A 25,726-nucleotide genomic window follows, 5' to 3' on the forward strand; every position below is an offset into this window, starting at 1 on the left:
GGCCTCGCTATGTAATTAATACTTGGCAGAAATCCAATCTGTATTTGGATCGCACTTCCTTATTTCTTGTGCAGAAAAGTGCGCACTGTACTGCTGCATCCATTTTCAGTAAGCTACCACAAGAATTCGAAAATCTTACCAGTAATTCATGTGCTTTCAAATCTGAACTGGAGAGTTTAGCACAAATCTGAACTGAAGAGTTTCCTCATGGGTCACTCCTCCTGTTCAGTTGAAGAGTTTCTTGAAAAATTAAGCTGATTCCTGTGTTATGTTGTTGATTGTGTTTACATAATTTTATCACCTGGTCTCTTTTTAAGATTCATAAACATTTTATCTGTTATTACTTTTCTGTTGTAATTTCATGTACTGACACATTCCATGATCATGGAGATTTGCTCCTCACTTTGGTCCTATAGAACTAGATGTGTAAAATAAAATAAAAAATAGACTCAGTGGTGGCCAGGGTTGTAATTTAACCTGACCCAAAAAATCTTTTTTTTTAACTGCAAAAAAACACAATAAAACCCAAGTATATTTAATTATAAAAATTTAATTAATGTACAAAATGTTACATAGTTAGCCTTACCCAAATTAAAAAGAGATACATATTTAATTAAGGCAGCTGTTTACTATTACAAGAACTTATTTTATTAATTTTTTTATCATTTCTTGCAATAGAAGAAACACAGCTAAATAACATTAACACTTCCAGAAAAAAACTGTTAACTTAATGTAGAATCATAATTACTGTAAAGTACAGTTCACTACTACATGGAAGCTTCAGAAATTTATAGCTTATCACTAATTTCTTGGATCTTTTCTCTCCTAAATTTAATTATTTCTTAATTTAGAGCAAACAAGCCTGTAGGTAGAGTAGAGTCCCTCAGTGGATGCAGTGCTGGCAGGACAAGAAAAATGAGTTAGTGTTTTGAAAAAAGAAAAAAAAAAATGAAAGAAAGAAAGAGAGAAAACCAAGCTTCCTCATAAAAACCTAATTTTACCCAGTGGTTTGGTTTTCTCAACCCTGGTGGCAGCTCATGCAAAATTTTACCTGTGTACGAGGTTTGTCCAGAAAATACGTATAAAAGTTGAATAATAACTTTATTTTACAATTATTCAGTTATTACAATATGGTCTCCTTCAAAGTACTCGCCCTGAGACGCGATACACTTCTGCCAACGCCGTTTCCACTGTTGATAACATTGCTGAAAGTCTTCAGTTGTGATGTTGTTCAGTTGCCGTGTCGTTTCCACCTTGATGGCTTCCACACCTCCCAAGTGCTGGCCCCGAAGCACCATTTTGCATTTCGGGAACATGAATAAGTCACACGGAGCTAAATCGGGTGAATAAAGCGGGTGGTCTGTCACGGTGATTGAGCTTCGGGCCAAAAACTCGCGCACAACGAGCGACGTGTGAGCGGGCGCATTGTCGTGATGAAGGATCCACCTGCCCCCTTCTGCCAACTTCGGTCGAACTCGGACCACACGAGCTCTGAGACGTGTCAGAATTTCAATGTAAAAATTTCTGTTCACTCTCTGGCCGGGAGGGACAAATTCCTTGTGAACAATGCCCCTAGAATCAAAGAAAACAATCAACATTGTCTTCACATTGGACCTTGATTTTCGTGACTTTTTTGTTCTCAGTTCTCCTGCTAGTTTCCATTCCTTGCTTTGAGATTTGAGCTCCACATCGAATTCGTAAAACCAGGACTCGTTTGCAGTGATGACTCGGTTTAGAAAGTCCCCTCATTCCTCTGCTTCCAACCAATCCTCACAGCACTCAACCCTCTTAGCTTTCTGTTCTGACGTCAAGAGCTTCGGTACGATTTTTGCACACAATTTCTTCATTTCAAGTTTTTGTGTCAAGATTTCGTGAACGATTGTTTTGGGGATTGACAGCTCGTCAGCAATCATTCTGACTGTCAATCTACGGTCTTTAAGAACACAAGCCCGAATTCGTTCAACATTTGCATCGGAACTTGATGTCGACGGGCGTACTGGGCAAGGGTCATCGTCCACTTCTTCTCGGCCATCCCGGAACCTTTTTAACCACTTGTTCATGGTTGGTTCCTTCAGAGAATTGTCTCCGTAAACCTGTTTCAAACACTCAAAAATCTCACGGCCATTCTTGCCTAACTTTGCAAGAAACTTGGTGTTGACGCGCTGTTCCTCAATCAGAGAGAGCTCCATGCTGACGGCAGGTGAAAAAGGGGAACCGTCAAGAAGCTGCCGCACACTCCCACCTTCACGCAGAGTGCTCTGACTGGAACTGAGCGTTGATGGGATTGATTACAGCAGTAGTCCCACCTGGCGGTGACTGCAACTTGTAACATAAAGACGTTATTCAACTTTTATATATATTTTCCGGACAAACCTCGTACTATAATGTGCTGGCATAGCCTTTTGACTTGCAAGGGTAGTAATCAAAACTTAAGTGAATATATTAATAATATTATGAAAAGGAAAGTTGTTACTCACCATATACCAGAGATGCTTAGTCGCAGATAGGCACAACAAAAAGTCTTGTCACAAATTAGCTTTCGGGCAGTATGCCCTGTGTCAAAAATAGATGACACGCACGCACACACACACACACACACACACACACACACACACGACTGCAGTCTCTGGCAACTGTCTGAATGTATGTAAAATGAACTGTTAAATAGATTTAAATTTTATAATCAATAGTTTAATATTGCGAAGAATAACAAAGAAGACAGTAAAAGTGGGAATCGAACTTCAGCCGATGAATTGCCAGTCAGTGCAACTTACCAATGGTCCATGGTACCATTATGTCACCTGCTCCTCAAAAATCCCTCATACTCTATACGTGCAGAGTACTTAACATACACCTTTAAAGAGAAATACTGACCTGCTACTGTGAGCAATGGAGCTCTGATGGATAGTACCAAAAGGGATGAAGTAGCATCAGAGCACACACAGTTGATAACAGACAGCTGCATCCCTTCTCTGAGTTGATCATAGCGTGGCTGACCACGGTTTCTAGTTATCACAAGAGAGAACTACAAAAAATGTTTCCATTCATTTTATTTGCATACCAGCAGGTATTCAAAGAGAAATGTCATAATTTTTAATGTGATTTCTGGCTATCATTCAAAGAGAAATGTCATAATTTTTAATGTGATTTCTGGCTATCATTCAAAGAGAAATGGTGTAATTTTAGTGTAATGTCCAACTCTCATTCGAAGAGAAATGACAAAGTTTTAGTACAATAGTTACAGTCTGCTGTAGCACATTAGCATACATCGAGCCCTTCAGTTGTATATCAAAACATGTAGTACACTTTATATCAATGTGGTGGTTATTGCATATTGCCTTCCAACTGTTGAAATTTTAATAGTCACCAGACTGTTTGCCAGGATAGAGATGATGTGGTGTCAGCTCCATGTTACAGTGTGTCACTTTTGCATTTCTTGGCACTTTGTACTGTGTGTGTTCTCTTTTATTCCATTTTCCCCTTTTCTCTTTCATGAAACTCCCCATACTGTTACTCTGTTACATTTCTCCCGCAGGTGGGCATACGTAAACTACTGGAACGACGAGTTCTACTCGCAGTGGAACCACCAGCTGTTCTTTACCGTCACGGAGCTGGCCTCGACCGCCCTCGTGCTGCGCATGGCGGACGCCAGCTTCTCCGTGACACCGCGAGCAGCTTTCGGAGTGGCGGCTATCGCGACCCTGCACCTCGTTACCGGCGCACGTGACCAGTTTGTCGATAATCTCGTCCGAGGTGCGGGTCACACTCACCAGGTAAGTTGAAGCGTCAGTAGAGTATATCGTGGTGACAGAGGATGCGATTAGAGTAAGGAATTGTCTGTAAACAGTTATTGGTGTATGAAATCCTTCTGATTAATGTCAGAACTTGTGCTTTTGAATCTCATAATCACAGTGACACATTCTTTGAAATTCTGAAGGTAGCAGAGATGCAGTAAGGGAGCAAAAGGTTATTTACAAATTGTACAGAAACCAGACTGTGGTTCCGAGGGTCAAAGGGCACAAATGGAAGCAATAGTGGAAAGTAGAGTGATGTTATTCAATCTGTACATTAAATAAGCAGTAAAGGAAATCTGTGAGAAATTTGTTGAGAGAATTAATTGTGGACATGTGACCTAGTGGATGCAAGTAGCCCCATAATTGCCAGGCAGCCTGCTGGTGACGGAAACGCTGCCTGTTGGCAACGCGGGTGCTGCCAGTTGCAGAGGCGGCTGCCATAGTTTCCTGTGACAACAAACCATTGCTGTTGTTGTGTGCTGAACTGTTGTTTGGTTCCCATTAACATGGTGCTGTTTGGTCTATGTTGCTGCTGTTGCCAACCAGGCTATTGTGTTTGTTCCTCAGTGATGCAGCTCCAGCAGGCCCGTGATTCAGCAACCTACAGAAATGGGCTGTATTGTTGGTGCTCTGCATTTCTGGATACAGCTCTTATCAATCTTCAGATTGTGTATTGTATCATCAGTTCTGACACAAAGATCATCACAAATTATTTGCTCTGCTCTTGTAATGTTCATACCTGTTTTGTAAGTGGATGGCCAACTCAAACACAGTTTGTTGCAGACAGTTAAATGTCCACTTTTAAAGTGATTTATGCCCTTGTGAATTTCTTGTTCACTGAGACATGTCAGCATAATACAGCTGCATTCTGTGAATAACCTTTACACCTTTAGTCTTGTCAGAGTAAAGAAAATGAATTGCTCTCTGCATTTATTCATTGGTGCATACGAACAATGGGACACTCAAAATAAAATACTTTGAAATCACTACAAATAGAGCTATTCACTGAACCAACAAAGTGAATGCACAAGAACTGTAGTGAGATGAAAACACATCATTGTTAAAGGCGACACAAATGTTCTCTGGTTTGACATATAGGAGAATGTCATGGTAAGTCTGAAAAAGCTGAGTTGACAGACAACTTACTTATTGACTTACCTCTTCCCTTTCACTTCAGGTACCACTTGTTAACGCAACTAAACACATTTGCATATAGTAAGCTTTTTAATTAAGATACTGAAAATACAAAAGAGCAAAATTGTCATAATAATCTGGGTTTTATTGCCAGAACACCTGAAAATTGTCAATCTGATCATCATCAGACAGTTTGATGTGTTCAGATTTTTTGGAGCTTTATTAGATCAATCAAAACTTTAATGCTGCCAAAAGTAATACTTTTGCTCCTCGACGGGTAGAAATGATTGTACAGAAAGCCCCGGCTTGTGGCAAGTTGCCCATCTTGCCTCATATCTGACTTCTCCTGTCCGTCTGATCCTGGCGTTAGACTCTCAGACTGGCCTGCCCATCTCCACTGGATTTACCTCCTTTGTCCACATAACCACCGAGCGAGGTGGCGCAGTGGTTAGCACACTGGACTCGCATTCGGGAGGATGACGGTTCAATCCCGTCTCCAGCCATCCTGATTTAGGTTTTCCGTGATTTCCCTAAATCGTTTCAGGCAAATGCCGGGATGGTTCCTTTGAAAGGGCACGGCCGATTTCCTTCCCAATCCTTCCGTAACCCGAGCTTGCGCTCCGTCTCTAATGACCTCGTTGTCGACGGGACGTTAAACACTAACCACCACCACCTCCACATAACCCTAGATGACCGTCCTCAGATTCACCTAGCCAGCTGATGGCTGAAAGAGCTGATAACTCATTACAACTGCTGTCAGAATTTAATGAAATAATGTTATATTTGCTTGTACCAGTGTACCTTTTACCATTTTAAAAAAATACTACATAGCCTATAATTAGAATGCCATTTGCTGTTATGAAGTACTATGTGAAAAGATCTGCACAAATATCCAGTAAGATCTTGATAATACTTCAAAATTGTGAAAAGATTAGCAGCTTGTTGTGGAGGTTTAGAAATGTAAAATGGTGCACTTTAAAAAACACATAAATGTGTTAATAATAATGTATGACAGCAACATCAGTGAGTTAGAGTTGGAATCAGTCAACTCGTACAAAATTTTTGATAAGGCATTTTGTAAGGAGATGAAATGGGATGATCACCTATGCTCAGTAGCTGGGAGAATTCGATTCATTAGTAGATTACTGAGAAGAGGCTGTCAGTCTATAGAGTTTAATCATGTCACATCCTACAATATCACTAAAGGGTGTGGGACACAAATGTTCTCTCATTTGACTCGCAGGAGAATGTCATGGAAAGTCTCAAAAAGCTGAGTTGGAGACAACTGAAGATAAATGCCAGTTATCCTGAAAAAGCTTACTTAGAAAGTTTCAGAAACCAGAATTAAGCGAAGAATATAGGCATATCATTCAGCTCCCCACATATTGCTCCTGTAGGCACTACTAAGAGGAGATTACACAAATTGCAGCAAACAGTGTAATGTAATACCGTATTTACTCGAATCTAAGCCACACTTTTTTTCTGGTTTTTGTAATCCAAAAAACCGCCTGCGGCTTAGAATAGAGTGCAAAGTAAGTGGAAGTTCTGAAAAATGTTGGTAGGTGCCGCCACAACTAACTTCTGCTGTCGAATATATGTAGCGCTACACAGGCATGCTTTGCGGGCACAAAGATAAATACTGGCGCCAAAACCTCTGAGTCAATAAATAAATTTAAAAAAAGGTGGAAGACGAGCTTTTTTTCTCCGCCCCGAGTTTCGACCACTGCATTTTCATACATTATCCAACGAAGTAAATACAAATCCCGGCAGGAGAGCTTCTGTAAAGTTTGGAAGGTAGGAGACGAGATACTGGCAGAAGTAAAGCTGTGAGGACTGGGCGTGAGTCGTGCTTCGGTAGCTCAGATGGTAGAGCACTTGCCCGCAAAAGGCAAAGGTCCCGAGTTCGAGTCTCGGTTGGGCACACAGTTTTAATCTGCCAGGAAGTTTCAAATTCCGTATTGTTCATCTTCGAATGTAGCAGCATTTCAATGTACTATGAAAATCCGACTGGCAAGACTGTTTGGGATGTTTGTCAATATCGCCAACTCTACGTTCTGAATTTTTTCCTACCTGTGAGAAGAGATGGTTGCTAATAGGAACTTTTATGAATTGTGAATCACATGCAGCAGGCTATTCTCTTCACCATAAGAATAATATCAATATAAACTTTTTGCCATGTATTCTTTCATGTTTGCTGCTATCTCATTTAAATCCTGTCTGCCTAATAAACTACGAAACTAGTGTGAGACAACAGCAAACGCGGAAGAATATACATATCATGTCATGTTTATATTCGTATTATTCTTATGCCTAATAGCGATACAGTCAGAAATGAAGCACGGCAATAGAGTAGATTTTTAAGTCTAAGATGACTCTAATTTCTGTAATGAACAAAAGAGGCATCTGCAAAGATTTTCAAACGGTGAAAAATTTTAGCTAAACTCTGGTTCAGAACATCTTCTATCATATGCAGTCTATTATTTGGTTCTTTTTGATCATTATCAAAGAAAGCAGCAGTGTAAGTAACAACAAATATCAGTCTCTTGCCATTGTTTCGCTAATGAGACAATTCCTCTCTTTCTTTATCGTAAGCGGCAGTAGCGCGCACAAAAGCAAGCCATGTCGTGACCGGCGACAGGTCATACACACACATTAACAGAATGCGACAAACAATGCATGACACAGTACAATAATGCATTTTCAGCTTAGAGTGACGTAAACACCTATAACAAAGAGAACCGCACTTATCAGATCAAAGAAAAATAAGCAATCGATTTAAACCAGACGAAGCGCGTGAAAAAGGAAGGGTTCCCGTATAAATACGGATGGAGCGCCTGACGCATAGCAATGGCTACCTGGTAAAGCTTAACTGCTAAGCTTACGACTCGAACCAAACTACTGTAGCTGTATCATCATTCATTCGACCTAAATTGTGTCTCATATTACAATGGACCAACTTTGTTTCAATTTGGAGGTGCGGCCTAAAACTTTTCTCTCCCTTGAATTTTGAGTCTCAAATTTCAGATGCCGCTTAGATTCGGGAAAAATTTTTTTCCTTGATTTCGAGTCTCATTTCTCAGGTGCGGCGTAGACTCGAGTGCGGCTTAGATTCGAGTAAATACGGTATGCCGGCTGTTCTTCAGAAATCTTATGGAGGTGGACTATGTAAAAGTTTTTGTGGTCACTGTTACTTATCTATATTAATCATTTGACTTGACTGTGTTGCTATATCTTGAGGTCACAGACTCTTTCTCGAAGGTGCCAGGTCCGTACCAGCTGGAAAAATCTAACCCCAGCTGTAGCACGAAAAAATAAATTCACATGCTGCTGCTTTATTGCACATGTATTTCACCTCCATGAAATAGATTCCACATTAGATTTTACTGCAGCATACAACTTTAACAAAGCTTACAATACATGTTAATATGCCTATGTCATTTTCACTCTGTACGTCCTCCCTGGGTTTCGCTTGACAAGAGATGTAATGATTATTGTGTGTTTTCATGGAATAACTACTCTGATCAGCAGGTGTTTCCATGCACAGTAATCCAGATGCCCATTGCCCCTGCCTTACAGATACGATATATGCTGTGTCCACTTATGCTCTCATTACATGGGGGAAGGGGGGGGGGGGGGTGCAGAAAATTTCCCTCACAATATGTGGTTCAAAGCAAACACTTATTTACTACTGAAATAACAAGATGCTTACTCGAGATCTTAACTATCCTTTATGGGTTAGAGAGACAGAGAACATAACACATCACTTTCTCCAAAGTGATATGTTACCCCTCAACAGAGACATTGAAATAGTCATTGACCCCAAACCCCGTATGCCGCTGGAATGGGAAGAAACCTAAATGTGTGGTACAGTCCTAGGTACTGCAATGTTATTTAGTCATGTGCATATCCAATGTCCAAATGACTTCATTCAACAAATGTCTGAACTCCTTCTCCAATCTTCAGATGGTTCCTTGTTTAAAACAATAACATTGGCCACCATACAATACATTTAATATGCTTTTGCTTACTTGTTCTTAAATAAGCAGCCAATGCCATCAATTCTGTTTAATCATCCATATATTACTTACCTAATGAAAAAGTACAGCACTGCTGCTTCCAGACTACCTGACAAAACTAGACCCCTTTTTTTATCTATCCAATTGATATTCTTGTATGTACACTCCAGGAATGTTAGCTTTCTTCTGCAGTGACACTCCAGAGACACCATTACTGCGTCCAAGCAGGTATTTCTTCTCGGCGTTCCCTTTTAAATCAGCGTGACCACCATTCAGACTCATGTTGTCCCCAAATACATTGCTCGCTGTGTGCGTAAACATAGGAAGGGCAACAATATCTGGGAATTACAGATATGATATTTCCACTTTGAGTGTTATTCATCAGTAAGCGCTACATAGGGACATGCCTCTCACTATTAACAGCACACATCCGTACTGTATCCTGTGCCGTTGCACTCAAGAGTGGTGTGTAGGGTATGTATAAAAAAATTAACAGCATTGTTACGGTGACAGTCTTGGAACCCTGCAGCTGTACTTTCATAGCCAGTTCATTTACAACATAGAAGAAACTGTGGTCATTTCCGAGCTGCAAGGCCCAGTAATTTCTCATTTCTACAGTTGTTTAGCACAGGAATGTTCTTCCGTTGTAGGAACTTTTGTTCTCGAGGCAACTTTAAGACGATGATTTCTATAGCACTAACAGGTATTGTATGGGTACAGATATCAATACTACTACTACTACGTGTAGAATCTTACCCTTACCTGTCTCTGCTGACCAAAGTCCATGGATGGCACGAGAATGCTACTTTTCTTTTATGCATTATGTTTTTATGTTTATAGACTTTGATTTGACAATTTTTTGTAGTTGTAAATACACTGGTGGACCAAAAAAAGAGAAGCACCCTGCGGCGGGGTGTGGTCGGTCATCTGTATTCTCTCTTTCACTTATTAAAAGTCCATCTACCTCGATATGCTTCTTTCCGACTTCCCTTTACTCTGTAGCAGCAGATACGTGTTAGGCAGTGTAAAGCAGCATTGATGAAACCACTACCTAATATCTTCCACACAGAGGCCGGGTAACTCTAGTCGGAAGTCAGTTCCTGAAAGTTCATTTAAAAAAAACGGGCATTCGGAGGATTTAAAATTAAATTGAATCTACTTTTTATTCATATGGAAATACATAAAATGCCTATCAAGTCCGTATTTACTATGGTAATGCTCTATCTTTCAAAATTCACTGTCTGTGCAACATGGTTTCACTCAAAAAGCAGCCAGAATTTTTGCAAGTCCGAGCCGACTAATTTTCACGTTCTACCAGGTACTGACCCACAACTGTTCCTGAGTTAAACATTTGGTCATTTCAGTGGTGTTCTTCAAAAGAAACGCTCACCAACGTATTCCGTACAGAGCACGAAACATGCCACGCGGAATTGCTCCTATGACCAGAAACTTCACAAGCTCATAGCTTTCAAACTATTTAATTTAGAAACACCAAACTTTTATTAAAATGTTCGTAACTACGGCTGCTTCAGTCTCGAGGTATTTGAACCGCAATTAATTCACTATTTCTTCATTTTCCAGAGTATTTTTATGGAGCTATCTGACATGGTGTTATCGTAGGCCTGTTAGCAAGTGACTATCTCAGACTATTCTGCTCACTGCCCACTCCACTATATTTGCACGGGAACAGCTTAATTCTGATTGGCTGTTGATCTAAATGACCAATCAGAATGTTCCTTCCAGATCATTCTTGTGGAAAAGCTATCCAATCAGTAATCTGATAGTAATTAATGACATTAAAACTTCAATTTCTAGTATGTTGTTTAGTCAAAATAAGTAAAGTACAAATTATTCTCCAAATTGATAAATAAACTTATTGTGCCTCTAACTTTGATTCTGGCTGCTTTTATACAAAAGCAAGCTCACACCAACATACATCATCTGAATCGTGGTTGCACCATAACTTTACCACGGTCTATTTCTACAAGGTTTTATTAAAAATGACATACTAAGTTTGGATGTATGTCCCAGATTCACTCTCTGTCATTTTCATGCACTCACACAACAAATTATAATCAAATAATAATTTTGACCAATTTTTGAATTACCATACGTAATGCACAGTGACTAAAGTTTTAAAAAAGAAAAATCTAATTAATTGATTTTTATGCACTGGTAACTTTGTAATGGCTTCAAATGATAATGCAGATCAATCTGTATTTGTTCCTAACATGGTTTTTAAAAAAAAAAACAAGCATTGGTTTAAGGACTGTTAGGTAATTTTCTTTATGTCCGGCACTTTCATAAATAAAAATCTGAAATTTGGACAGCAGGGCAGCATCATTCCATTAATAACAAAAGGCTGTATACCAAATTTGAACAAAATTGCATAATAAGTAATATCGATTATTTAGATTTGTAGAGGGTATGAATCTTCGTATTGACTGACTGTTGCGCTATGCAGTTCTCACGGCAAGCAGCGTCAGCTGCGCTGTGAGCAAAGTGACAAAAAACGTAGACATCCTGCAGCCATCATACCAAATGTCTGTGTGCCTTCTGCAACGAATGTCATCTTGTAATAATTTGCTATGTTACACACCCCGTATGAATCTAAAATTACTTTTATATCTAAAAACAAAGATGATGAAACTTACCAAACGAAAGCGTTGGTATGTTGATAGACACACAAATAAACACAAACACGCACACAAAATTCAAGCTTTCGCAACCCACGGTTGCTTCATCAGGAAAGAGGGAAGGAGAGGGAAAGACGAAAGGATGTGGGTTTTAAGGGTGAGGGTAAGGAGTCATTCAAATCCCGGGAGTGGAAAGACTTACCTTAGGGGGAAAAAAGGACAGGTATACACTCGCGCGCGCGCGCACACACACACACACACACACACACACACACACACACACACACATCCATCCGCACATATACAGACACAAGCAGACATTTACTTTTAAGTGTATTTAAGGTTCATATAATGGTAATGTTATTACTGAATTCTTTAACTGAATTGACAAATTTAACTATGTGATTTTTAACGAAAATTTTTCCTACTTACAGTTTTTTCAAATTAACGAAATATCAAAGATACATTACTTTTTTTTTTTTTACATCAAATAATGTTTTGACACGAAAGAAACCATTTAATGCTCTTTACAGTCACTATGTTAGTGTTCATGGAACCTAATACATTGTTATACAAAAGATTCGCCTTGACCAGCATTATTTCACAAAATTTTCTAGCAGGATAACCCTAGCTTTAATCATTGCTGTGGATGAAATGTTTATTTTGTTATATTATTTTCACTTAGGGGAGTGTCTTTTTGACATATTAAAAGAAAACACTTTCTGTAGCAGCAGTGGGGTATAACATTTTTTCTTTTTCACATTTTCACTTCGGTTGCTTTAGATGCACTTCACTGTGATACAGCATCCAGTCATCAGTCCTACACCTGGTTTCCTATAGTCTCGTATCAGGTTTTTCCAAATTTCATACCTGCAAAATACAGTACATCTAAGTCATCATTCTTAGTTTCTGCACCCTAACCTTACACATATACACGTATCATAGTTCTTTTTTTTCCCTCAAATCTAAAGGAAAAACTTTGCAAGAAACCTTCCAGAATTTTAGTGTGTTCAAAATTTACTGCTTCTTTTCACAAAACCTTTTTCCAAGAAAACTCGATATTCATTGAAATTCAACATCTTTTCTCAAATAGTCTTATACAGTACTAATTATTTCCAGTAAAGAATGAATTAACCATTATTCAAAAATAGCAACAGTACCCAAATTGGCACTATGACTTTGCTCTTTTCAAAAAATTATTTAATGCATTTTATAGTGAGAGAATTCTTAAGCAAATAAAAAAAATTTTTCTAAAAAAAATTAGAAACATTTTCTTAAACTTTTCATTTTAGAAAAAATATTTACCTTATATTACTTATTAAATATCTCCTGATTTTTCATAAAACAAGCTATTATACACATAGAATGCAAAATTACTGAAAATGTTGAAAATATTTATGCCAACTTAAGTGGCTCTCAAAGAAACATCAGATACATAATCTATTTACTTACTTCTACTAGACACATTCTATGTCTCTTATCACAAACATCTTCCAACATCATTTCTGCGTGTTCTGAAATTGGTTTAGAAAACACATATTAAGGAGTCACATTACCTTATTTTTTCCAGTATACCTTACTACATCTCTTTCATTCCACATTCATTTGTGTTCATCTTCAGTAATCGTATACCTCCAGAATTATCTTTCTTTTACCAGTTTTCTTATTTTTGGATGGCATTTACTGTCTGTGTACATTTATATACCTTATTTACTACGATAGGGAAGAAGGAGGGAAAATAGCAAAAAAGTTCCAAATGATGAAGAGTTAGGTTGACAATATGAAACAAAAAGAAAAGGAAATAATATTGCCAACAACTAATCTTTGTAAAACTTCCTCTGCCCTTATATATTCTTCCTCGGATACCTCTAATACCGTTTCCCCTATTATAGTGCTAACTCCACAGTTAACTGTAAGCTCCTCATCTGCATTGCAGTGCTTACTCACACTAACACCCTGTTCTGAATCATTATTTTCTAATAGCTGTTCCTCATTAACATGGTTCCTGGAATTGCTTTTATGACCTTTCTTTTGCAAAAATCTACTATACTTCCCTGAAAAATACAATTTTTAGCAATGTCCCTCTGCTCTGCAACATCTGTTTCTACGATACCACCCGCAAGATGTTCAGCTGGTGGCTGCCTTACAAAAGGTTTTGCTAGCGGATTTAGCCTATGGTGCCGCAGCCTGAAAGCGCTAGCATCATTACGGACTGCCATTGGTTTTCCGCCTCCCCATATGTGGTCATTGCCACTGATATTCCTTTCTGCTGGCGGTCTGCACCACTCTGCCAGACAGTGGACTGCTGCTGCCTATATTCAAGGTTTTGGTCCCTGTCATTATATTTACTTTCAGTAGGACCCCCTCTCCCTCGGTACCTGCCTCTGCAATTACTGGATCTTTGCACTCCTATTTTAATTACATGTGCCTCGGTTCTGTTTTCAGTTGTCTTAGGAGGTCTATAATTCCTCCTGGCATTCTCCTCCTCCTTTAAAATATTTTCTACCATCTCAAGATAATGAATAAATTTATCAGTATCATCCCTAGGTGCTGATATTATTTTATTACGCCAGTACAAAGGCAACTTATTCTCTATCCCCATAATGATCTGTTCTGTCTCCACTTTAGAGCTCAAATATGACATAGTTGTGACCCATTTTTGCACAAACCTTTTAATAATATCTTTCCTCAGATCCTATTTTTTCACTTGACCAAAATTTGTTTAAAACTTGTTTCTGCTTCCATTTGCCCCAATATTCCTCAAAAAATGCCTGTTTAAAATCCTCTGTCTTGTCATACTTGTCTACTGCCCAGTTTCCCCATACTCTAGCTTCTCCCATCAAATTTGTCGTAATGAAACCAAGATTTTGCTTAGCATTCCATAATTTGGGCAAACATCCTCAAAATCACCCCAAAATTCTTTAGGATGTACATTTTTACTTGGATCAAATCGCAAAAACTGCCAATGTTTCACATATTCAATTTCTGAGGATTCTACCACACCATTAGATATTACATATCCGCTACTGTTAGTAACACTTTGTTCTACTCTTTTTAGTCTATCATCATGGTTACACAGTTGTTCATCTACACTTGTACTAAACTGATTTATGTTAGTTTCCATGTTAGTAAATTTAGCAGCCACTTGCACACCAAATTTCCCACACACATCCTTTCCTTCCTTGATTTGATTTTCCATTGTAGTGACTATCCTCACATTGTTTTTCCACGTTATTTACTTGTTCCTGCATTTCATTTAACTCTGCATATACTTGTTCCCTTAACTGTTAGCTGTCATCAGCAAGCTGGTTAATCTGAGAGGTCAGTTCATTTTTTACTGTTACAACAGCATTATTACATTCTTGTTTTACTTTACTAATTTCACTTTTTACACTGTCCCTAAACAAAATCATATCATTTTTCCATGAATCTCTTAATTCCGAAATTTTGTTTTCCATTCTGGATTGCATTTCTACTGACATGTTAGTGAACCCTTGATTAACTTCAGAACTTAAAGAGTTCTTTATATCAGAACCCATTTCCTTCATTTTAGTGTTCATATCAGAACTCAACACGTTAACTTCAGTATGCAACCCATTCATTTTAGTGTTCATATCCCCCATATGTTTCAAAATATTTGCTAACATTTCTGAAACACTATCTTTCTGTCACAAGCAATTGACACAGGTTCCTGCTTTATCTCTGTAACCATAACAGGTGTAAACTTAACATTAACATTAGATTCTGCTTCACTTTTTCCTCCCAAATAGGAATAGGTGTGGAGTTTTCAACCTTCGATTCCCTTTAGAACCTTTGAACCCGAAACGGTGTAGACTTAACATCGATTTCCATTGTGTTCTGTTCATTGTTTGTCCCATGATTAACACTCATTGAATCTGGCAAGCCACTATCATTTGGTTGTGATGCATCAAAACTAAATTCACCAGCCACGGCATCATCTGCATATATCACTTTCCTCAAATTTACCTCCCCTTTCTCATCTACTATAGCATGGTTATTATTTTCCGCCATGTTCACAAGTTTCTTTGCGTGACGCCCTCCCCCCCCCCCCCTCCCACACACACACACACACACACCATTGTCAACATGGCAAGATGTTTCAGCTGGTCTGTTTGCCAAGCTCTGCCCCCGCAGATGTAGTTTCTGGGCCCACACTCCATCCACTACAGCCAACTGCCACAGACTCCTGGCTGTTGTTGCTCGTTGTCACGCAATCTTCAGCTGTTGCCGACGTCGTCAGCTGTCGTCTCCTCTGGTTGTTCTAGCCGCTAAATCTACCACTTCGCTATCGCTGTCCTTTCTGAATCATCTTTCCCTTGATCACAATGGCTCCCCTGTCTTCCTATTAAAGTTCATTTATGCCCGTGTGGGTCTTTCTTTTATCGGGTTAACTACACTACTGCTTTTAAAGTTTGCACTCACTTGAACTTCACATTTCCTGGACACTAAATGCACAAATTGCGGCGGGGCGGGGTTGGTTGTCTGCGTTCTCTCTTTCATTTATCAAAAGTCCACCTACCTCGATATGCTTCTTTCCAACGTCCCTTCATTCTGAAGTGGTAGATACATGCTAGGCAGTGTAAAGCAGTGTCGATGAAACCACTACCTAATACCTACCACACAGAGGCTGCTGAAAGTTCATTTTAAAAAATCAGGCATTTGGATGATGCAGTCTACTTACAGAAAGCATTTAAAATTAGATTGAATCTAATTTTTATTCATATGGAAACACATGAAATGGCTATCAAGTCTGTATTTACTATGGTAATGCTCCATCATTCACTGTATAACATAGTTTCACTCGAAAAGCAGTCCGACCCGACTAATTTTCACGTTCTAGCAGGTACCGACCCGCAACTATTCATGAGTTAAACATTCGGTCGTTTCAGTGGTCTTCTTTGAAAGAAGTGCTCGCCAAAGTATTCCGTACAGAGCACGAAACATGCCATGCAGAATTGTTACTACAACCAGAAAGTTCAAATTAACTCACTATTTCTTCATTTTCCAGAGTATTTTTATGGAGCTATCCGACATGGTGTTATCAGTAAGCCACTTAGCAAGTGACTATCTTGAACTATTCTACTCACTGCCCACTCCACTATATTCGCACGGGAACATCTTAATTCTGATTGGCTGTTGATCTAAACGACCAATCAGAATGTTCCTTCCAGATCATTCTCACAGCAAAATTTGCCTTATCCAATCAATAACGTCAATAAAACTTCAATTTCTAGTATATTGTTTAATCAAAATAAGCGAAGTACAAATTATTCTCCAAATTGATAAATAAATTTATTGCGCCTCTAACTTTGATTCTGGCTCTTTTATACAAAAGCAAGCTCACACCGACATACATGATCTGAATCTTGGTTGCACCATAACATTCTCACGGTCTATTTGTACAAGGTTTTATGAAAAATGACATACTAAGTTTTAATGTATCTCCCACATTCACTCTCTGTCATTCACACAGTCACACAACAAATTGTAATCAAATAATAATTTTGACCAATTTTTGTATTACCATATGTAATGCACAGTGACTAAAGTGTTAAAAAAGAAAATTCTAATTAACTGATTTTTATGCACTGGTAACTTTGTAATGGCTTCAGATGATAATGCAAATCAATTCATATTTGTTCCTAACATGGTTATATAAAAACAAGCATTGGTTTTAGGACTTTTAGCTAATTTTCTTTATGTCCGGCACTTTAATAAATAAAAATCTGAAATTTGGATAAGTTTGATGTGTATTTCAGTAAGTTTAATAGACACAACAGATACACATAACAGAGACTTTAGTGATCAATAAATATTCTCCTTTATTATTTACAACAGTCTGTCAATTCTGGGGTAACTTTTTGGTTCCGCAGGTGTAGAAACTGTGTTGTTTTGCGGCAAAGAACTTGTCAAGCCATGTTTAGAGTGTATTTTCATCTGGAAAAGAAGCTCCCCGAAGGTTGTTCGACAGAGAGCAGAAAAACTGAAAATATGAGGGTGCAAGACCTGGTGAATAAGGTGGGTGTGGAATGACCTCTCAACTCTGAATAGGAGAATATTGGGGGGGGGGGGGGGGGGGGGGGTTGTAATTGTGAACGAGCACCACTTTGCACAGTTTTTCTGGTCGTTGTTATTGGTTTGCACCTGCAACACATCTCACTTGTTGACAGTAGATGTCAGCAGAGGTGGTTACACTTTGGGGAAGCAATCTGTCATACACTGCATCATCGCCTTTTCACCAGATACATAACATTATCTTTTTCGGATGCATGCAGGTCTTTGTACGTGGAGTTCTTGCTTTGTTTGGACTCGACCAGTCCATTCTTTTCATTATGTTAGCATAAAGACATCATTTCTCATCACCACTAATGATACAAGACAGGAATGGTCAGTGTTATTCACGAGCCAATGAGCGAGCAGAGATGCACATATAGCCACCCACAGATTTTTTGTGATTTTAGCTTACAGCATCCGGAACACATACACTTGATTTTTGAACCTTCCTCATTGCATGCAAATGTCGCACAATTGTGGAACGATCACAGTTCATCACATTTGCCAGTCGTTGAATACACTGACATGTATTGTTGTGGATTAATGTTCTTAAACCATCTTCATCAATTCCTGAAGGTCTTCCTGAATGTGGAGAGTCACTAATATCAAAACGATCCTCCATAAAATGAGAAAACCTTATTCGTGCTGTGTTCTGTCCAGTGGCGTTATACCCATATGAGCCGCAAATGTTTGTGGCTGCTTCCGTTGCTGTCACTCCTGTTTGAATTCAAACAGAAGAATATGTTGGGAATGTTCTGATTTCTCCACTTGGAACTCCCATTTTCTAGTGTCCCCAGCCCCACGTACTATCTCTAAATGACAAATGTAAACTCTAATAAACAACAAATAAAAAATGGCATTTGACAAATGGAATACCAGCATGCAAAACAAAAACACTATGAACTTGTGCACCAATGTAATGATTATGATTAGGACTTGCTAATAAGAATCTGGATAGCCAAGCATGTGTTCTGCTTAGGGGACATCTTTTCCTTTGCAGTGTCTTCAATGCTAGAGGCTGAATGAAAACTGGGATCCTTTTCAGTTATACATATTGATGAAAGATATATCTTCTTTCAACACCATTCAGCAACAAGCCCAGAACTGCCCCTGATAGAACAGTGGGACCAGCTTGGACGTTAACTCCGTCTCAGTGCCAGCATCCAGGATATGAAGGACTAGTTACAACAATGTGGCACAGGTTGCCTCCGTAGAAGATATAACAGCTGTATGACATACTTCCCAACCACATCAGTGTGTGCATTCATACCATAAGGGGTGCAACATCTTATTGATAAGTGGGTTCATATTGCCGATTTTAATAGTGAAATGAAACACATAATTACACTGACGGATAACTGTCATCAAATATCATACAATCGTTACTCAACTGCCTCAATTATAAAGATTGTGTCTCATTTGACTCGACAACAAGAACACATTCTGAAAGATCAAAATGTCCAAAAACAAATGCCAAAATGATACTTTTAAAACTTTGGTTTTTGGTTTTATGATGAAGCTATTGTTAGTGTAAGCACCATTCTTCCATAACCACAATACACCTTCAAGCCGTGATATCTAAGAATGAGTGACCCATAGCAGGTGGAGGCACTAAATTTATCACACCTTCTCACAGATATGCTGTGCTCGTATTACCTGCACATAATAATAAACCATTTCTCTGACAATATACTGTCCATAACTGTTAATAAAAAAATATAAATATCACAATTATCTTTCATCATTGAGAAGGACAGACAGTGTAACCCATGATTTTGCTTACAATTATGTGTTACACCTCACTATTAAAATTTAGAAAGAAATTGGCACTATGAACCCACTTATCAATATGTAGAGTCTCGTACCAGAAGGAAGCGAGGGAGAGGATGTTGTTACGGGTAGCCGATATCGTCTTTCTACAACACAAATACACACATGGATTAATACTGTTCTTTATTTACATGAATATTTACATGTGGCCGAGGGACTGCGTCAGCTTTCAGACAACACCACATACAAAGTTTGCCAAGGTAACCCCATTCCCGATGTCCAGGCGGAGCTTCAAGGAATCCTCAGAACCTTAGGCCCCCTGCAAAACCTTTCACCTGACTCCATCAACCTCCTGACCCCACCGACACCCCGCACCCCTACCTTCTACCTTCTTCCTAAAATCCACAAACCCAATCATCCCGGCCGCCCCATTGTAGCTGGTTACCAAGCCCCCACAGAACGTATCTCTGCCTACGTAGATCAACACCTTCAACCCATTACATGCAGTCTCCCATCCTTCATCAAGGACACCAACCACTTCCTTGAACGCCTGGAATCCTTACCCAATCTGTTACCCCCGGAAACCATCCTTGTAACCATTGATGCCACGTCCTTATACACAAATATTCCGCACGTCCAGGGCCTCGCTGCGATGGAGCATTTCCTTTCACGCCGATCACCTGCCACCCTACCTAAAACCTCTTTCCTCGTCACCTTAGCCAGCTTCATCCTGACCCACAACTTCTTCACTTTTGATGGCCAGACATACCAACAATTAAAGGGAACAGCCATGGGTACCAGGATGGCCCCCTCGTACGCCAACCTATTCATGGGTCGCTTAGAGGAAGCCTTCTTGGTTACCCAAGTCTGCCAACCCAAAGTTTGGTACAGATTTATTGATGACATCTTCATGATCTGGACTCACAGTGAAGAAGAACTCCAGAATTTCCTCTCCAACCTCAACTCCTTTGGTTCCATCAGTTTCACCTGGTCCTACTCCAAATCCCATGCCACTTTCCTTGACGTTGACCTCCACCTGTCCAATGGCCAACTTCACACGTCCGTCCACATCAAACCCACCAACAAGCAACAGTACCTCCATTATGACAGCTGCCACCCATTCCACATCAAACGGTCCCTTCCCTACAGCCTAGGTCTTCGTGGCAAACGAATCTGCTCCAGTCCGGAATCCCTGAATCATTATACCAACAACCTGAAAACAGCTTTCACATCCCGCAACTACCCTCCCGACCTGGTACAGAAGCAAATAACCAGAGCCACTTCCTCGTCCCCTCAAACCCAGAATCCCCCACAGAAGAACCACAAAAGTGCCCCACTTGTGACAGGATACTTTCCGGGACTGGACCAGACTCTGAATGTGGCTCTCCAGCAGGGATACGACTTCCTCAAATCCTGCCCTGAAATGAGATCCATCCTTCATGAAATCCTCCCCACTCCGCCAAGAGTGTCTTTCCGCCGTCCACCTAATCTTCGTAACCTGTTAGTTCATCCCTATGAAATCCCCAAACCACCTTCCCTACCCTCTGGCTCCTATCCTTGTAACCGCCCCCGATGCAAAACCTGTCCCATGCACCCTCCCACCACCACCTACTCCAGTCCTGTAACCCGGAAGGTGTACACGATCAAAGGCAGAGCCACGTGTGAAAGCACCCACGTGATTTACCAACTGACCTGCCTACACTGTGACGCATTCTATGTGGGAATGACCAGCAACAAACTGTCCATTCGCATGAATGGACACAGGCAGACAGTGTTTGTTGGTAATGAGGATCACCCTGTGGCTAAACATGCCTTGGTGCACGGCCAGCACATCTTGGCACAGTGTTACACCGTCCGGGTTATCTGGATACTTCCCACCAACACCAACCTATCCGAACTCCGGAGATGGGAACTTGCCCTTCAGTATATCCTCTCTTCTCGTCATCCGCCAGGCCTCAATCTCCGCTAATTTCAAGTTGCCGCCACTCATACCTCACCTGTCTTTCAACAACTTCTTTGCCTCTACACTTCTGCCTCGACTGACATCTCTGCCCAAACTCTTTGTCTTTAAATATGTCTGCTTGTGTCTGTATGTGTGGATGGATATGTGCGTGTGTGCGAGTGTATACCTGTCCTTTTTTCCCCCTAAGGTAAGTCTTTCCGCTCCCGGGATTGGAATGACTCCTTACCCTCTCCTTTAAAACCCACTTCCTTTCGTCTTCCCCTCTCCTTCCCTCTTTCCTGATGAGGCAACAGTTTGTTGCGAAAGCTTGAATTTTGAGTGTATGTTTGTGTTTGTTTGTGTGTCTATCGACCTGCCAGCGCTTTTGTTCGGTAAGTCACCTCATCTTTGTTTTTATATATAATGAATATTTACATAACTTGAATAGAGTCCACGTGTTGTGGTACAAGCTCATCAGTGACAGTAGTCTTGCAGACAGTATCGGTAATCTCACTATTACAAACTTTAGTCTCACTGCTGGTAAAGTACAAGTCCCACAATAGTCACTAATCTGGTTGCTACGTACTATCATAGACGGTGATGAACTAAACTCGCTCTATGTGTCACAGATGGCAGGCAGACTTGTAGAGTGAGTCAGTGACTGAGGCCCTCCAGTCAGAGACAGCAGCCTAAATACCTGCTGTCGAGAGGACGTCGGTAGTGTGTTGCTTGCAGGTGTGTCTCTGGCCTCTCTCGAGAAACGTGCACTCGATCCGGCATCTACTAGTCGATCTTCGCATTTCACCTTTTCCGACTGGTGTGCCAGTGACAGCTTATACCGGCACACAGTACGGTGTTGCGTCCCTTACGGTGTGAATGCGTGCACAGATTCGGCCGGGAAGGGTGTTGTAACGCCGTCGTATCCTCTCCGGAGACGAGCTGACCCACAGCTGTCGTAACTGGTCTTCGATCTTCCAGATACATCCTGGGACTGGTCCCACACGTGTGTTCTATCGGGGACAGATCTGGGCTTCTTGTCGACCACAGGAGTACCTCGACACCTCGCAGACAGTTTGAGAGCTGTGGGCATTGCCTTGTCGAAAAATGGCACCGTGAGAGATAACTCGTGAGGATGCGGGAAGTCTGTGATATGCCATTCTGCCATCGTAGTTCCCTCAATCTGCACTATACACAATCTGTAATCGTATCCGATGGGTCTCCACACTGTGATGCCAGGAGTAATTCTGCTGTGCCCCTCTAAAACATTCAAAAAAACTATAGCGCACCCCAGATCGCTGCCATTGTCACTAACGGTGGTCATCGAGGGTAGTGCAGAACTGTGATTTGTCACTGAATGGAGTGCACTGCCATTCGTCAGCAGTCCACAATTCCCAGTAACGGCACCACTTGAAATGCAATCGTTTGCATTGTGATGTTAACGGCAGCCTACGCGTGGTATGGTAAGTCTCTAGTCTGGCTACTGCTGGTCTCTGACCAATGTTGCAGGGAGTCTGTTATCTGTTCACAGGCAGTGAGTGCACCGAGTATTCCTATCACTGTGTTCTCACGCAGTTTAACTTCGGGCGATGCCCCACAAATCTAGATATTGCACAATTCGACTGGTCAGCCAAATGGTGACCCAAGATGATGTCCCTTTCAGATTGTGTCAGGTTCTGATACCACACACATCAGTGCACAGCATCTTTGTGTCCTTTGCAGTTATCATTCGACATTTGACACTATTCACACCCCTTATGCAGCCTCGACTTGTCACAGAGAATGGCATCTTCAGTCATCTACATCGCCACCGACGGTATGTACGTGTGCAAAGTTACATTGACACCCGACATTGTCATGTGGGCGCTTTCCTCTATGTGTCAGTCAAGTTTCAAACTTGAGTGTAGTGATTGCAAAAACTCTAATTGAACATTTAATGGTGCAAAACAAATCATTTGATTCAATTTACAAGTTATGAACAAAAATTATGAAAAAAAATTATAATCTGACGGATATCGTAGCTTTACAAAATAATGCACAAGACCAAATAAATGTTTTTGCAGTTACAAAACTGAGGTAGATTGACAGGACCACACTGGTGTATGAAATATGTGACAGCTTGCCTTTCAGAAGGTATTAATGATCTGATCAAAACTGCTTGTCACAAAAACTGTACGAGGAACTCTCAAATTCTCCGAGTCACCGCAATTGTGTCGTGTAAACCGTTACTGAACTGGCCGATGCACCCTTACAAAATTATAGGGGATGTTCGAACACAAAAATATTGCAGCTATAAAAACTTAGTTAAGCCCACTGCGGACTGGAAGATTAATGCTGAATTTGTACTCTATTTGATGTTCTGCAGGTGGTCCGTGACTTGGGTCTCATGGTGCCGGACGTGTTGCACCTGGTGCTACCGTTGGTGGAACTGGCGCGCAGCAAGCACCGCGCGTCGGCCAGTTTCGGCAGCCAGCTACGCCGCGAAATGACAGGCCTCGTCCTGCTTGTCGTGGGCGGATTCATCGTTTGTGAGCAGCTGTAGTGTGGCTCTGGGTCGGGGTTTGCCTGACCCCACACTGCAGATTCTGATACTAAATTGTGTGCTGCATTTAGTTCTGGGTTTGCTACACTTCTTGCATCTTGGAGCAGATTTTGTGTATTTTTTTGAACTCCACATGTCTCCTCAGAAGCCTTTTGCTCCAGGTCTGGAAGGTGGAAGTATGCTTATTCGCTAAGGAAATTAGATCGTCACTTAATCCAGGCAGCTCTTCATTTCTCTTCTATAGATTGTCAACCGATGTTTCTCTCATTTTATTTAAGGAGCTTACATGCCCATTTAAAAAAATTAGCGAGCAAACTGTTGAGTTTATCTGGGATAATATTTCTTCTTCCAATATGTCGGCTGATAATCTTGTAGCAATCTTCGAGGTGAGTTGCTGGCAGAACATATTTGGCATGGTACTGTGGAGTAAACAGTTTGCTTGTTAGTTAGTTTGTTTTCTACTATTTTGTAGGTAGTTTTACCCTTTTATTTTCTTGACTAGTACAAGATTTTGTGCAATTACGTTTTTATGCACTTCCTTATGGAAGTATTACAAAATAATACCTGCTGATACCATCCTTCTGCTTTGACCCACAATGTCAGCAAATTGGACATACAACACTTGTCAGAATCCGATATGGGAAAAATTTATGATGTTACAAGAATTATAGTCAGTCTTGTAATGCCACGTTTGTTGGATTTTTCAACTCGCAATCAAATTGTCACCTTCCAGTTTAACCGAGGCCACGGGTTATGCTACAGATCAGTTTATCACCATAACCCAAAGTTGCAAAAATAATACAGAAACAAAATAAATATTGCCAGTGTCCTGTACTGTCTCACTTAGCACTCTTATTTCGACATATACCGTAACAATTTTACATCACAGATCAAAGCTGACGTCTGGTATCAGGATGTTCAACGCACCACAGATGTTTGCGTTGCCTTACTTAGGACATAGAAATTGTGATTCTTGAAGTTTTACTAGCAGAGATGATGTTTGATGAGGTTTTAGGAATACAGCCGATTTATCGAGCCATCCTACAAAACGGACCGTGTGTGTAGTATGAGACAAATGGTACAACCGGTTCTTCAGGGAAGTAAATGTAATGCAGCTGTGTATAGTGTCTATGTAGGTCATTTAATGAAACATAACATTCTGGTTACAGGCAATGCCTCATCTTTTGGGAATTTGTGCTAAGAAAACAGTCACAATACGGCATACACCACTTAATGTAAATGTCGTGTGACTAGGGCCTTCCGTCGGGTAGACCGTTTGCCTGGTGCAAGTCTTTTGATTTGACGCCACTTCGGCGACTTGTATGTTGATGGGGATGAAATGATGGTGATTAGGACAACAGGACACCCGGTCCCTGAGTGGAGAAAATCTCTGACCTAACCGGGAATTGTTAGGAAAAGAGCAAGAGCTTGAAAGCTGTGTGAATAATGTTTTCTGTTATGTACCATAAATCAGTTGATATAAGTGAGTGGTTGCCTTTCATTTCCTTTACTTTACTTTACATAATTAAAAAAAATTACATTTACAAAGCCACCCTAATGTTACTCCATGGCAGCATGTGTGTGTTTTCATTTTGATGGAGCATGGAGATTGGTTCATTTTACCTTCTCTGTAAGAAGAATTTTTGCTCTGAAATTTCACTATTGGGTATCCTGATGTCTGCCACTCACTTCAATGGCCTGCCTGGAAGAAATAAATGTGAATTGCCTAAAATGACTGGAAAGTTCCTAATTGAAATGTTGATCTGGGAAATACTGATGATATGGCTGCACTCCCAATACCTCACCAAACGTGCTGATGC

The 25,726-nt window shown here is 40.3% G+C and overlaps 1 protein-coding gene across 1 annotated transcript in view; it reads left to right on the forward strand.

Annotated features, from left to right (window-relative positions):
• Positions 1–23,906, forward strand: part of LOC124552250 — a 49,330-nt gene extending 25,424 nt beyond the window's left edge. Inside the window, exons 3-4 of the mRNA XM_047126532.1 lie at positions 3,536–3,773; positions 23,730–23,906. Coding sequence (XP_046982488.1) covers positions 3,536–3,773; positions 23,730–23,906 — 415 coding nt within the window. The remainder of the gene's footprint in view (positions 1–3,535; positions 3,774–23,729) is intronic.
• The last annotated feature ends 1,820 nt before the right edge of the window (positions 23,907–25,726 follow it).

The sequence above is a fragment of the Schistocerca americana genome, chromosome 10 (genome assembly GCF_021461395.2).
Source record: "Schistocerca americana isolate TAMUIC-IGC-003095 chromosome 10, iqSchAmer2.1, whole genome shotgun sequence".
NCBI lineage: Eukaryota > Metazoa > Arthropoda > Insecta > Orthoptera > Acrididae > Schistocerca > Schistocerca americana.